The sequence below is a fragment of the Anas acuta genome, chromosome 5 (genome assembly GCF_963932015.1).
Source record: "Anas acuta chromosome 5, bAnaAcu1.1, whole genome shotgun sequence".
NCBI lineage: Eukaryota > Metazoa > Chordata > Aves > Anseriformes > Anatidae > Anas > Anas acuta.
The window spans coordinates 48,612,554-48,628,016 of record NC_088983.1 but is presented as its reverse complement, the minus strand read 5'-3'; the positions used below and the strand labels follow the sequence as shown (position 1 = coordinate 48,628,016).

General features: G+C 43.7%; 1 protein-coding gene across 2 annotated transcripts in view; it reads left to right on the top strand.

Annotated features, from left to right (window-relative positions):
* The window catches only part of ABTB2 (ankyrin repeat and BTB domain containing 2), a 143,018-nt gene extending 127,758 nt beyond the window's left edge, over positions 1 to 15,260 (top strand). For both annotated transcript variants that reach the window (XM_068684627.1, XM_068684625.1), the window contains exons 6-17: positions 284 to 373; positions 861 to 962; positions 2,579 to 2,675; positions 3,856 to 3,991; positions 5,841 to 6,067; positions 6,783 to 6,961; positions 7,491 to 7,596; positions 7,701 to 7,803; positions 8,482 to 8,572; positions 10,384 to 10,452; positions 11,346 to 11,459; positions 12,818 to 15,260. In XM_068684627.1, coding sequence (XP_068540728.1) covers positions 284 to 373; positions 861 to 962; positions 2,579 to 2,675; positions 3,856 to 3,991; positions 5,841 to 6,067; positions 6,783 to 6,961; positions 7,491 to 7,596; positions 7,701 to 7,803; positions 8,482 to 8,572; positions 10,384 to 10,452; positions 11,346 to 11,459; positions 12,818 to 13,015 — 1,512 coding nt within the window. In that variant the 3' untranslated portion in view covers positions 13,016 to 15,260. The remainder of the gene's footprint in view (positions 1 to 283; positions 374 to 860; positions 963 to 2,578; positions 2,676 to 3,855; positions 3,992 to 5,840; positions 6,068 to 6,782; positions 6,962 to 7,490; positions 7,597 to 7,700; positions 7,804 to 8,481; positions 8,573 to 10,383; positions 10,453 to 11,345; positions 11,460 to 12,817) is intronic.
* The last annotated feature ends 203 nt before the right edge of the window (positions 15,261 to 15,463 follow it).

Here is a 15,463-nt window from a genome sequence, read left to right as displayed (position 1 = left end):
CTGGAAAACTCAAGAATTGTGGACAATACATGGCTGGGATTTTCAGTGATCCTTTTGTATTCTTTCAGTCTTGTCCCCTGATTTTTTGTCCACATTGCTTTCCTGTATTAACACATGGTGCCAGCTCTACACAGAAACTAAAATGTTTTCAACATGCGCATGTGCTGTCACTACACATGCCTGTGCGCACACATACACACTGTGAGATTCAAACTCAGTGTCCACGACAGATTCACCGTTGTAAGGTATAGAAAGGTAACGTGTTTTTTTTCTTTTCCTGAAGGGTATGACCCCGCTAATGTACGCCTGTGCTGCTGGAGATGAAGCTATGGTCCAAATGCTTATAGATGCTGGAGCAAATTTAGACATCCCAGTAAGTAATGGAGGAAACTCTCCGCAAAATTATTCATTCTTGATCTGTAAATTAACAAGAGCAGCTAAGAAATCACTATGAAATCTCTTGTAGCAACTGAAGTCTTCCCTTCTGGAAGCCCTTACATTGGACTCAAAGCAAGGCATTTCTTTCAGAAATCACTGCTTCAGGGATTTAGGAGGGGGAGAAAAAATGTCAAGATCTCTTGGAGCACTCAGTGGCTGCAATTATGATTGGCACTGGCAAGCCTAATAGGCACGGTGCGGGTAAAGGGGCTTCCTTCCTGAAAGAGCTGCCACTAGGAGAAACCAGCAAGCCCATTAAAAAGGCCCAGGGGACTGGACGGAGTGAGCAGTGCTGGCAGCATTTTCTAAATGACATTAGGTACCATTCCCTGGGGCTGTCACTTACAAAGGGAGAAGCCAGTTATGTAGAAGTCTTAAGATATGCTGCAATGGTTAATGACTACCTGGTTTCCTTTGCCCAGGTTCCCAGCACCTCTCCGCGCTACCCTTCAGTCCATCCTGACAGCCGGCACTGGACTGCTCTCACCTTTGCTGTATTACATGGGCACATTTCGGTTGTGCAGGTAAGCTGCAGAGATCCTCCAGTCGGGAACCATTAAGGCAGACACTGAGGGACTGGCGGGCAGCACTGAGCTGAGTGCTGAGCAGCACCCTCACTGCCAGGTGGCTCGAGTATCTGCCCCACTCCCTTTTCTATGCAATTAATGCAGGGAGTAGCAGAACAGTATGAAATACCAGAAATCCTACCTGAACTTCAAGGGGATCTCAAAACTAAACACAGCAGGTAGTCAGCAGCTGCTGAATTTAATTTGCCTTCTGCTTAAAGAGAAAAAAAAAAAAATGTAAGCAAATGGAGGTTGCATACAGTCAGTTTTTGTTTGTGTACGTTTGTAAATAATCACAAAGATTAGATCCCACCTGGCAAATTGCCAGTACAGCCTTTGGTATTACAAAGGTTGGACAGCCTTAATTTACAGGTGTGGTAAGAGTGATTCTCCCAGGAGATGTAGCCAGGTATATCAAAGCTCCTGCTGGACTGCATACCCACAGTGTTTGTTTCTCTTATTTTGTTTAAAACTTATAAAGATTACAAAAAAAAAAAAAATCTCATTTGGCAACCATTCCTTAAAGGGTAGATGACGCTTTCTGGAATCTGTGTATGAAATTACCTTTGCAGTTAAGGTCTGCCCTGTGGTCATTGCATGGAGTAGCTGGCATCTCGAGAAACAAACCAGCCCGTGGGCAGCTGTCAAGCTCTACAAACAGGTTTAAAATCAGTGTGAATGTATGTGCTGTTAGTGCCGAGGCCAGTGTCAACTGGGGATGGCTGAAGCTGTTCAGTCGTGACAGTGTTACGCAACAGCCATCTGGACCCACCCTCAGTGGAAGAAGCTCTGCCGCAGGCAGGAGCCCAGCGCTCATCTTTGCTGCCAGGGGAGAGGGACAGCACCCACGAGGCCGCATGGGGAAGCGGTGCTGTCTGGGTGCCTTGCTGCTGGCTGCCCGCACTGCTCGGCCGTAAGAGATCTCACCGCTGGGTAGCCTTCTCCCCTGCATCTGGGAGATGTGTAATTGCCCCTGTGAGTAGCTCGTTGTGTTCAAAGAAAGCCGGTTCTGTGTGTGGCAACTCACTGAGGCTGCCAGGGCCTCCTTATGCAGGCTCCATGGGGCCGAGAGACGGAGGGGGATGTTTGGCCTCCAGGACCAACTCCCTGAAGGTGTGCGCTGTTTCCTGCACACAGCATGAAGCCAAATGATGGACTCCCTGCGCTCAAGAGAAGCTCTGATTGCAGAGCTCTTTGGAGCTGGGAAATTACAATAGCAAATCCAGATTCATAAATGAGATTTAAAAAAAGAAAAAAGATATTCCTCAAGCTGCCAGATGAGATTTTTTTCCCAGCATAAACTCACAATTCAAAGTACAGTAAAACAACAGAAAATGAGAAGTCTCTAAACTGACATTCAAGCAGAGGCTTTAGCCCTAGGCTGATTAAAGAAATGCATGAGAAACTTGCCTTGCAATCAACACTTTGCTTTAGCCTTTGAGATGTTCCTTTTGCGTGCATGCACTCTTCATTATGAATTTACTGGTGTTCCCTTCTTACACACAGCCTCTTCTTTTAAGTCTTCCTAAATTGTTCTTTTTCTCGACTCCTTGTCTTTAATGTGTCTGTTGCAGCTGCTCTTGGATGCTGGTGCCCATGTTGAGGGCTCTGCTGTCAACAGTGGAGAAGACAACTATGCTGAGACCCCGCTCCAACTGGCTTCAGCAGCAGGTAAGTTATGCACAACCTCAGCACACTCCATCTTCTGCTACCACAGAACCACAACTGATTGATGCATGGGTCAGGTATCTGTAAAATGTTAGGATTCACTGCATTTTGAAAGTACTGTGGATAAAGATATCAAGTTCAGTATCCACGAGCTGGATACTAAAAAGCCAGCATTTTTTTTTAATTTATAAACCACCAGTAGAAACCCAGCCTGGGTTGGCATTGGCATTGATTAACAGCAGTCATCGCATGCAAGAGCTGATGGGCACTGAACGACTGTCCGCTTTTGCCAGTAGTGCCAACACTCCTCCCGCCAGTGGCCTCCACAGTAAAGCTAAAACAATTCCTTTGCACAGGGCACTGTCAAGAAAGATAAAACAGCTACTGTCTAGCCTAGGCATGTCTCTGACCAAATAATTTCCAGATGCAAAAATCAACAAGTTTAAATTCAGCCTAGGGAAAGAATAGCTTTTATATAAATTTGTTTTATTAATTTATTAAATGTAAAATTCTACATTTCTTCTACTTTGCTGTCATAAGAAAAGTTTAGCATTCTATGAACAAGTCTGTGCTAGCCTAAACGTACCTGTTGTTTTTCAACACTTCCAGCCATTTTTATTTTTTTTTCTGCTTCATCTTTGTGTCTTCATGAAGATGAGTCTCTGCTTTACTCTGCTCTGAGCTTTACTAAAGGGATAAAAAAAATGGCCTCTTCCCTTCCCAGTGACAGATACACATTATGCTCGGTCTCTTGCCACCACTCACTACTATAATGAAAACGGTGGAAAAGAGGCCCAGCTGAATGTGAACTGCACCAACACATCTTGTCTGCAAGGTGATTTTATAGAAGCTGTGGTCAGCAAGTGCAGTGTACAGCAGCTGCCTTCTGACCTTCTCTGTTAAGCTCACCCACCAGCAACTGAACAGCTGAGACTCTGCTTGTGCGTACTGAAAGCACTAGACCAGTTTCTCTTCCTACCTGTAGCTAGTTGTGCACTCTTACATAGGTTGGCTGCTTTGTGACTATTCCCCCCTCTCAGAGATGCTATGAAGCGTAACGCATGCTTGCAGGATGCTCTGAAAGCACTAGCTGTCAGCACAGAAGTTGCTAGTACAGCCTGCCTGCTAACAGTCCCATGTTATGCTGAAAGTCACCACTGTATTTCTGTCAATTGTTTCCTAGGGAACTACGAGTTGGTCAGCTTATTACTAAGCAGGGGTGCCGATCCCCTCCTGAGCATGCTGGAAGTCAACAGTATGTCTTCATCGCTTCACGAAGACATGAATTGTTTCAGTCATTCAGCTGCGCACGGGCACAGGTAAAGCTCCATTCATGCTCAGAAGAGTGGTTTTGCCTAAGGCTAACGCACTGTAGGTATTCCTACCTGACTTTGTATTGCATGTCTTATGCACTAATCCCTGGGTGTGCAGTTCAGAAGATGGTATTAAGGCTCTGCTGATAGCAACCTTTTTTTTTCCTTGGGCAGGTCAGTATCTCAGGTTATTCTGATTTTGATGTTGATAGTACTGATTATGAGCATTTGGGGGAACTGAATCAATCTTTAAACCAGTAAATGCTTTCTGTTATATCACTTTGAGGAAAAAAAAAATATACAAGATTTTCATTTTTTAGTAACAATAACTTTGAAAAAAGGAACTACATCTTAGTCAAAAGCACAAAATGCAAAAGAAATGTTTTTGTTTGCTTTTTCACTCATTTGCTGGACTATCTTTGTGGCAATGTGAGTTCCACTTATGGGCTGTTTAGAAATATAAAATAGCAGTTCACATGCTAAAGCAGAACCTAATCATATTAAGGAGGTGGGAAAAATAAACTACTACAGATTTCAGTTGGCTGCATCTCTGGTTTCTGGATAACCAACCAAGAGATCAGTCATTTTAAACACTGAAAAACTAGACTGGGTTTTCAACCCCTGCTTTGCAGGGCGGTTGTTTAGAAATAAGACATTACTTAAAAACTCATCGAGAAATCCTTTTGTTCCTGGAAAAAATGTCAGCACAATGAGCCAATTAAAACAGGCCCAAACCGCCCATGTAGCTGGGGTACGTGATATCCAGAGGGTCTCACAGCATTACAGCCTGCCTTTCTAGCAACAGGCTAAAGAGCAGCTATCTTGCTTGTGCACAGATGTGCTTTACCGTAGTGCCAAAACTGCACCTCCAGGTACAGCACATCTGGCTACAGCAGCAAAAACATCTCCAGTTCAAATGAGGCCCAAACTCAGCGAAGCTGGAACAGCCGAATGCTGTTATTTACAGTGGAGAACTCCACAAACACCACTCTGTTCCCAGCCTGTTCCGCTCCCACAATCTGCTGGGACTTCCAACCACGCAAACTGAAAGCCAAGGCTTATTCTCCTGTCAGGTAGGGGAAGGTGATGTAAAGCACAAAATTAGCCAGTTTTAGCCCTATGGAGTAACGTGGGTGCAAAGAGAGCACCAGCTAGCGGCAGTTCAGTGTCACAGCCAAGTATTTCGGGTAGACTCCCTGGGATGGGGAATGTCTGTTGCAGATGGCTCCAGCTGTCTGTAGGCAGACCAATGATGCAAGCTTTCTAAAGTGACTGTTTGGACACAAGAAAGCCTCCTTCTTGCAACTGCTGTGTGAAATTCCAAACCAGAAAATTCTCTCTGGATTTAGCGATGCAGAACGATCATTTTTTATGGTTTCTATTTACTGATACAGGAAACAAGTCTGACTAAAAGAACAGTGCTTGAAGATGGTCATTTGGGGAAACAGCAAGGGTTCTAACAGACAGTCTTTGGTAATTCTTACTTCAGGCCTTAGGATGTTACCGCACTTAGAGCTGGCAGAAGGAAGTGCACTTCTTCTATACGTGTTCCAAAGTATAGACTGCAATAAAAATCAGTTTGCCCCCAGTGCTCTGAAACATGCCCTGTTTCTGCTGAGGTACAAGAGCATATTGCATTCTTTTGTCCTTGCTTCCAGGGCATCAATTTCTAGGTGGAGCGGTGGGGAAGGACAAGCACCTTAAAGCAACTCCGTATCTGCCAGATGTCTGTCAAACCCCGACTCTTTGGGAAGGAAATTATTTGCTAAGCTAGACCTCTAAACTTAAATCACCACAGTCCTGCCTGAATTATTGCCGTTCCATTTATTCATAAATGATACTTTTTCTGCCTCAGGAACGTTCTGCGCAAGCTCCTGACCCAGCCCCAGCAACTGAAGGGAGATGTCCTCTCACTGGAGGAGATTTTAGCTGAGGGAGTGGAGAGCGATACCTCCAGCCAGGGCAGCTCCAACGAGGGACAAGTCAGGCTATGCAAAACCAGAATGAAGGCCCTGCAGGAGGCCATGTACTACAGTGCTGAGCACGGCTACGTAGACATCACCATGGAGCTCAGGGCACTTGGTAAGGGGTTTTCTTTATTATTATTATTTTTTAAAGTGTTGTTCTCACATTCAGGGAATGAAAAGCTTTTTTCCTTTGTCCATTTCATTTAGTCTATAACCCCAACTGCAGATCTACCTTAAGTTTATGGGAAGAAACTGCTATATGTAATTTAAATTTTTAAGTGTTTGTCCATCATTTTTGGCTGGACCCTCAGTTTCCGATAACCAAAAGCAAGAGGCACATCTCTTCATCAGGTAGTCTGTGTTAGAGAGACCAGTCTCAAAAACAAAGATAACATCAGAGATTAAGTGGTTTAAGCTGAAAGAGCAGATTTGATCTAAAGGTAGGAAAGAGAAGCTTTGAAGTTTGTGTGTCTAGACTGTTACTGGCAACTAGGAGAAGAGACCTCACATTTTATGTAGGGTTAGGTATTCATACGAGTTCCATTCAAATTGACTTGTGGCTCTGACTATTGATGAAGCTGAATACACAACAGGGAGTCTCTGGCCCTTAACAATCAGCAGCAAGTTCTAGCTTGTGGTCCTGGTACCAGTCCTCTGCTGTTGTAGACAAGTCACTTAACCTGTCAGTGACCCAGCTCAGTCACCTTTAATGCATCTACTGTAAAGAAGTTACGATCTACTTCAGTGCTGCTAGGTGCTAGTATCTACTGACAGAGGTGTCTACTCACTCATGTCTGCATTCATCATCTTTCTTTCCGTTATGGCTGCAGGAGTCCCATGGAAGCTCCACGTGTGGATCGAGTCCCTACGCACAACCTTCTACCAGTCTCGCTACTCGGTTGTACAGACCCTCTTACGGGAATTTGTCACCATTAAAGAAGAAGACTACAATGAAGAACTGGTTAATGAAGGGTTGCAGCTCATGTTTGATATCCTCAAAACCAGCAAAGTAATCATAACTTTGGTAACAGTATCAAAACCGAGCGGTCCAGCCATGTCTTTTGCTATTGTGTAAGCCAGGGCACACCAAAAACAAACGAACGTGTATGCAATGTCCCTGTAAGCTATGGTAGGATGGCCCTAACAGCATCCATCTAAATTCACATAAAGCAGAGAGAATCATACAACCAGCCCTCAGAATATAGATATTAATTTCAATAGAAGTGTTCTATTCTGTTCAAGTCTAGTTCAGTAACTGGTTTTTGAAACAATGTGACTACAACAAGAATCATTATCAATGCAGTACTGGACAAGTCAGGTTATTTCAATAGTATCTTCCCCTTCTTCTCAGCAGTGTGGCCTGTAAACTGTTACTGCAGTGCCTATCAGAGCATACTTGTGTTAGATTGCGCTAGTCCCTCTGTTCTGAGGTTGTTCTTGTGCTGTTGCTATAAACCTCAAATGAACTGTTACAGTATGTTTGAAACCTGCTCAGAGCAAAGTGCCAATTGATGATACCTATTCTGTCCTCCTTACAGAACGATTCCATCAATCAGCAGCTTGCATCCATCTTCACCCATTGCTATGGCAGCAGTCCAATACCCAGTATTCCTGAAATCCGAAAGACACTGCCAGCACGCCTTGGTAAGATGCTCACCTAAACAGCAAAGCTTTTGCTATTTTTTTTTTAAATAGTATCCATAATTTCAAAAACTAATCACCCTCATTTTCTCTTCTTACTTTAACAGATCCTCACTTTCTCAACAATAAAGAAATGTCTGACGTAACTTTCTTAGTAGAAGGAAAGCTATTTTATGCACACAAAGTCCTGCTGGTCACTGCATCTAACAGGTGAGTCACTTTCCACAGCTCAGTACATTTTGGTAGAGGAAGGTTTGGCCCTTTACTCCCTTATTTGCGTGACTAGCTCTGAATCACACACTGTAGCAAAGCAGCTGCTAACACTAGGACTACGTACGGACTGTAATTCAGGTCTGCAGGATCAAGCCAAACCATCTTTGCTAATCTTAAGAGCAGAGAGTACAGATGAGTTTTTCGAGCCACTCTTAGTATCTATTAAAGATACCTAGGACTTTATTGATATAAACTGACCAGCAATTGTCTCTAAGAACCTGTGCAGTAGCTGGAATGCACATAGCCAGCCATTCAACGACTTCTCCATTCTCCTGGTCAGTTTGCTAGCTGGAGCTGTAATTGCTCCCCATTTCCTGGAGATTTCACCCCTGACCTGGTACATGTGTAGTTATTTACTTTCTTTCTCTGTTCCTGGTAAAGTAACAGCGTTTTCAACAATTATAACATGGGATTGAGTCAGACCCCGGCAATTTCCAGGTTAATTTGTCCCTGAAATTCCAAAGTAATTGTCATTAGATGGAAAGAAATGTTTCAGTTGTCAGTTTACAAACAATAACAGAGAAGGATCTTTATTTTCACCTTAATTAAATTGTTTGGCAATAGGCAATGAGTTTGCAACGTACTAATAAAGAATTCTGTTACAACTATTCTCAGGTTTAAGACCCTAATGACCAATAAAACGGAACATGACAGCCATGGCAGCAAGACTGTTGAAATTAGCGATATGAAATACAACATTTTCAAGGTATGTAGCTTACCCTGCCTTTTCTTTACTCTTCTTCTTACATAATTTGAAGCTGAGAGGACCAAGGCTTTATATCAGAGGTAATTTACAGCTAGAGACAGGTTTAATTTCTACCTGTCTGTATTTCAGGTGTCTTCTGATCTCTGTCAAAGCTTTTCAGCTAGGACCAACCTTTCACCCTATATATCTTTTTGTCATCTTACTAGGCAATTGACTCTTCCATAAAGCAAGAGAAGAAAATCTTCTACTTAAAGTAATTTTGTACTTTTAAGATGTTCCCAGGCACAATTTCACACTCTGTTAACCGAAAAGTAAATTTACTTAAACAGGTGGATTGCCAGGCTTCATACTAATTCAAATCAGATAATCAGAAGTCAGTGGTGTCCCGTTCAAGAAAGGCTCAAGATTGAGAATTTCACTTTGCTTTTATGGCATTTCTGCATTTAACAGACCTAGGGGAGTTTCATTCATGATGAAGAGATGGTAGGTTACTTAGCACACACCCAGGGAAAAAAACAAGTTTGTGAAACATGTCAGTTAAGTTATTCCGGCTTTCCAGGTCTGCATTTCAAATTCGGAAGAAAGGTACAGAACAGGGAAATCCGAAGTGCAGAACAGGTTGTGTAACTGTTTCACTGTAGGGTTGAGAATTTTCCTTTTTCTCTGTGATGCATACAAAGCTCTTGGTCAGCAGCGGTCGCATCTGGATAGAGGAAATGGAAGTGATCTGGTAGAATATTTTGTCCTACTTGGAAGGGACTATACAAGTTTTGTGCTGGGTGAGAAACACCCAAACTCTGCAGCTCAGGCCATGACAAAAGAAAGAAAATGTAAGCAAGTATAACTAAACAAGCCTCCTTACATTTTTTTATATCAAAAAGTTTTTGAAGATAAACTTTTGCTTCACTGGACAGTGCAACAAATTTAAAAAGTAAACCAGTGAATACTTCATGGAATTAGACAATTTGATGGTAAATACAAGCAGGCAAGTTAAGAAGGTTATGGCATTCTACAGCAATTTCAGTTACAGCACGCAGAGAAGGAGGCAGTGAACTGAGCCACTGGAGACCTAGGTTCTGCTCAGGGCTCTGCTGGAGAGCAGCTTTCCTTCCCTGTACTTCCGTTACTCAAGTAAAAAAAATTTAGAAGTACAATCTTAATTTTGCTACCACTGCTGGTACAAGCACACAGCGCAGAGTCCCCATACCTCTTCTCCACTACCCCCAGGACACTGGCGTGACTTCACTTTCCAATACCAAATCACGCCATTCCCCAGATAAGAGTACTTGTTTGGCTGGGGGTGCGCACATGTAGATCAAAGAGCCAAAACTGACTCTCCCTCTCCCTGCAAACAATTAGTCTTTTTCCTCTGGCCCTGGTGGGGAGAGGGGGAGGCCTGGAAGCTGATTACAAGCACAGCAGGGGAGGCAAGTGGCTGGGAGGTCCCTGACACACATGCTCATGGCATGGCAGTCTGAGTGCTCCAGCTAGCTGGCAGCTCTGCGTGTGACCAGCCTGCAAGGCTTTACAAACCAGGATCCAAAGAGCGTTTTTGCAAGGACATTCATGTTGCTCAGAGACACACTGTCACCCTCTCAGCCTAAAATCCTCCCAGGGCCATTTTCAAAGACCAAGGAAGAAAGGGGTATTAGAAAGCAGCAGATTTGCAACACTAGAAAAGAGCCAGAAGTGGAGGCAACAGCCAGCAAACCATGCGATTCCTGTCTGCGCAGGAAGGGGAGCGCAGTCATTCACAGCCCCTTGCGACTTCAGCGATAACTGCCTCATGCCTGGCCTTCTTCCCATTTCAGATGCTGATGCAGTATTTGTACTATGGAGGAACAGAATCTATGGAAATTCCCACCACTGATATCTTAGAGGTGAGTGTTTTCTTCTCAGTCTTGTTAAGTGCACTGGGGTGTAAATGGTTTGAAAGGAAAAATCTGGGAGCTAACAACACACTTTCAATCCAGGAGTATACTTAACACTTTAAAAAGAGTTCAAAGTTCCAAAACACAGTTACTTGGAACTAAAAACTACTGATTATATTGTGTCCATGGTACGTCGGGGAAAAAAAAAAAAACACATAACACATCACTTAAAGTGCTTTTGGTACTCAGAGCTGGGTGGAAGTTTCCTTTGTCTGTCCTCTCTTTTCTGGGAGAAGGGAGCCATAAGGTGGTACACTTTTTTTTTTTTTTTTGGAGGGGGTGAAGAGGTTGGGGGGAGGGTGGGGCACAGAGAAAGTGCAGCTGATCTGACAGTCCCAGTGCTCACAGCAGGCCAAACACCAGGAGGCTAGAGATCACACACAGACTACTGATTTCAAGCTGCCCTTCTGCACAGCTGACAATGGTACAGCAAAGACTAGGCTAGGAGCAAGTTCGCATTACAGACAGATCCCCTTACAGTAATGCTGTTCAGTCATGAGCAGTCTGATGCTAAAGAGTACATATAACTGGTTATCAGTTTTTTTGTTGTTTGCTTTGTTTTCTTTTGAGGAAAGCACGCTTTTAGCAGTCTAGGTCTCGTATGTCATAGGGACAAAAAGTAGTACAGATGCACTCCTGCAGGAGAAGCACGCCTTTGCTCAGCGTGGAGTTCTGCCCATTGCTTTAGCTGGGCATCTAGTGGCCTTTCTGCTCCTTCACAAGGATTAGCTGCTGAACCAGGGAGTCACAGACCACTCAGAGAGGAAATCATCAGTTCCGTCTCCCCTCTGTAAACCTTTCAAGGCTCATGATCTCAAATAGCTCCTCTCTTGTCCTAATAGCTGCTGTCGGCTGCCAGCCTGTTTCAACTGGATGGCCTCCAGAGACACTGTGAAATCCTCTGTGCCCAGACGATCAGCATGGAGAACTCTGTTAACATCTATAAATATGCAAAGGTATGTGCCAAACTGTCTCATTTAAGCATCACAATGAAGCAGCACGCGTGTTTCTGCTGTCTCGTTTTGGTAACCAAACACAATGGGCATAGAGTGCATCCCTGCTATGCTGGTAACTCTGCCCCAACCACAGCCACGAGTGAGATGATCTACTTTCAGGCAGAAAGGTTCCAGCCTCTGCAGTCCTACACAGCACTAGTATGTTCTTCTGTCTAAAGCAGTCACGCATGAAATTGATGAGAGAACCCTACAGAGCAGGTAGAGAGGTCTTAGCTGGCTGACACAGCATCATCATCATCCAGCAAATCCCAAGAGATTCAAATTATCAGAGCAGTAGGGGCACTTGATCACAGTACAGCAATTAAGTAGCAAACCCTTTCCCAGCACTCCTACTGCTAAAGCATATATTTTACAGCTCCAGAACGAATAGCAGCTGTGTTGTGACACAGATATTCACCTCTATATCAAATAACCTAACCCGAATTATTAATAAAATCTTAAAGGAAATAGTCTGCCATTCCTGGGAGTTTGATAGACGCAGGGTCAGATCCCTTAAAAGGTGAGCAGAAAGATGACCTAATAGCAATGTGCATATTTACTCTGCATGTAGTGGTACACTGATCTTTTTTGATTCCTGACTCTCACACCGGGCCATGTTTTCTGTGGAACTCAGGCTGGTCTGTTCGAGGACCTAAAATGTAACCATATGCAATAGGTAGAAAGGAGCATTCTCATCACCTGGTCTTCAGTACTATTTATTAAATCACTATTTTCACAGAGCTCCAGAACCTGTGTGTGCACAGCGCTCCTAAATACTGAAGCTAAGTTTCATCTTTCTCCTATTACTGAGCTTCCCCCAGAGGTTCTGAAGCAAAGGGAACCAGATCACTGCCAAATCCCCCCCAGCACGTTTACCCCCACTCTCCTGCATTCAGCTCCTTTTTGTAGCAGTCAGACTCGCATCCTAGGAGCCGTATTCCTGTTGCCATGAGTTGTGTGCGCCATCTGGCAGCACATAATTTTATGTTGCAGCACGAGCTCCCTGCCTGCACAGCAAAACAGGTATCTTGGCCACTTCATCAGCCAGCTGCTCTCTTCCTTTAAGAGGAAGAGACTGGACTGCAGGCGAGCGGCTCTGCCAACAGCAGGCCATCAGGGGAAGAAATTAAAAAAGCTTGAATGCCTCTCTGCTCACACCTGTGCCTGCAAAAAGCATCAAAAGAAATTACCAGCCATCACCAGTGCTACCCTCGTGCTTTTCCACAGTTATCACTGTCCTTTTTCTGTCTGAGGCCCAGGCATGTCCTTTAGGTCGATGCCATACAGAAAAAGCTAATTGATCTTACTCTCTTTTGCAGATTCACAACGCACCTGAGCTAGCCTCTTTCTGTGAAGGCTTCTTCCTCAAACACATGAGCTCTCTTCTAGAACAGGACTCATTCAAACAGCTGATCTACAGCAGGAACAGCAAAGTGCAAGGCTTGGACCCTCTGCGGGACTTGCAGACAGCCCTGGCTGTCCGCCTGCACTCGGTGTACGTCACCTCGAGGGTGTGAGGCAAGAACAAGGCAGCGGCAGAAGCACTGGTTCAAACCACACTGGGGTGCACCACCGGGCAAAGCCGTGGCTTTCCTGTTTGCCTTCTGGAGTCATCAGTTCTTGCTGGAAGTCCCCTACAACAGATACCCCGTCGGCAAGGGTACTGCACCTCGTCCCACTGACGGCGGGGAGCTGGCTTCTCTGTGCTACTACTGTCGGAGAATAACACTGTCACAGGCAGCACAAACAAGAATGGAGGATGCAAGCAAAGACCCGAACCGAAGAGATCAACACTGCCATTCACACAAAGCACATCGTGGGGCTGTAGAGAAGTGAGGCAATTTACCTAGAGCTAACACCTAATATGTAGTCTTAAGTGTCTGTCTGCACACCGTAAGGGCCACCTAGTTCATACGCATACATGTTTTACTTGTAAAAAGGCTGCATAGAAGGAGTGTGCTGATCTTATGGACCACTGCCCATTCAACAAGTCATCTGTCTGAACACAGAAGCTGGTGTACACAGACTACTTCACTGCAGTAATAAACACCAGTTTCCACTCATGGCAAGAGACTCCAGCATAAATTTTCCCCTAAACTGTTTGCACCTTGAGAGAGAGATTTTGTAGATGTATGAGGCTGTGTAGAAACTAATACTAACTCTGGAATTACTCACTCTTTATGCCTAGTAAGAAGAACTGAGCTGGGGCAGGGTGGGGAGAAAACTTTATTTTTTTTTAATATGGTTTCACTGTGCTAGTTGTTTAATCTGGATCCAGTTTGAGGAAAGAAAAATACTGCCTACCCTTTCACTATTAAGGTTTGATAGTCCAAGTCACTTTTACCTTAAAAAAAGAAAAAAAGGTTGTGAACATTATCTGTGAGACCTGACATCTTAAGAGATGCTTGCTAAAAGACTCAGGTGTAGTAGGAGCTATCACTATGCTGAAAAACTGTCCAATTGCATAAATAGCAATAAAAGTCTCCCTAAGACCATGAGAAACATACAGCTTGCTACTTTGTTCACTCTGGAGCTAGTTGGGAGCACAAGCCCTGACCTCTAGTCTCTCTCCATGCAGTGACGTTTCCACAGATAGGCTACCTCAGGGGAGACCTCGTAAGGCCGCCTGCTGCCAAGAGGTAGGCTGCAGTCCGAGACCCAGGCTGCAGCACCGAAACAAGATGTCTCAACTTGAACACTCAAGATTCACATTGTTCCTTTGCTTGCAGCAGCCACGTTTCTGTTAAAGAAGGACTCTTTATAGACCTTCTCCTAGCTGACTTAGAGAACTAAAAGCAGATAGATAGTTCAAGATACAGTTTTGTCTGAGGCAACTTATTTTTTTTCCTTTTCTTAAAAAAGCCCAACCTTAGGAAGCTAGCTAGTTATTTTATACATTTACCACACACCTTGTTCTCACCAATAGCTTTAAAGACCATCAGCCATTCCCATCAATCTTTGTAAGCACCCCCCAAAAGCATGTGCTGAGACGCCTTCATTGGTTACAGATGGGTAAAAGGGAAGAGGAAGAAAAGTTTTCATTTGGGAAACTACTGCTTCTTAGGAATTCAACCATTAGTATTGTAACTAAACACACTGGAAGAAATAGGCTCAGCTGGGCACAATCTCCAATGCAAGGCATAGAGGTAGTTTAACTGGATGAAGTGAAGGAAAATGAACTACAGAATCCCCAACAAATTCATCAGAATGTGACATCACTGCTTTGCATCAGAGGCAAACTGCATGCAAAGCAAAGAACGACTCCTCTAGGATCAGTAATCTGACAGACACGTTGGTCAGAGCACACTCCAATGTGTGTTTTAGGTACGTATCCACTTTTGAAGATCACCAGCTTCAATAACCCTATTTATTATCAGAAAGCCATAGAGATGTTTCAAGATTATCACTGGTCTGCCTGAAAAATACCACAAAAGGCTCTATTATCTTGGAAGGTATTTTCAAGTAGCTGCTCCAGCTATCTGTACAAAAATGTAGGTCCTCCTTTGTTGCTGTAATATTACAATGCTTTGTTAATTGTACATTAATGTTGTCATTTATGTAAATGTACCAGGATTTTATTAACAACGTAATTTTAAAAAACACAGCTGCTGTTATTTATTCCGCTTCTCTAACAATGAGAAAACCACATTTAAAAACTTCTGTGGAAAAGATGCTTGCAGTTTTACCATCCTATATTGCTCTGGTATATGTACCTCATATTATGCTTTAAAGCAAGGGATAAAGAGGCATTTATTTCCCTTTCCTGGGCTCAAGCATTTTTTGAACTAATCAGCTTAACTTACTACACTTCAGCATGGAGAACACGTTTGCCTGCCTTTCACCAAAAAGCAGCAGAGAAAAATCCCAATTCTAGGATTCTTCCCCTATTCAGCACAGACACACAGTAAGGCTAAGATGACTGTTAGTTAGCATGGAGGTATCCACACAGTCCTCAGGACAAACAC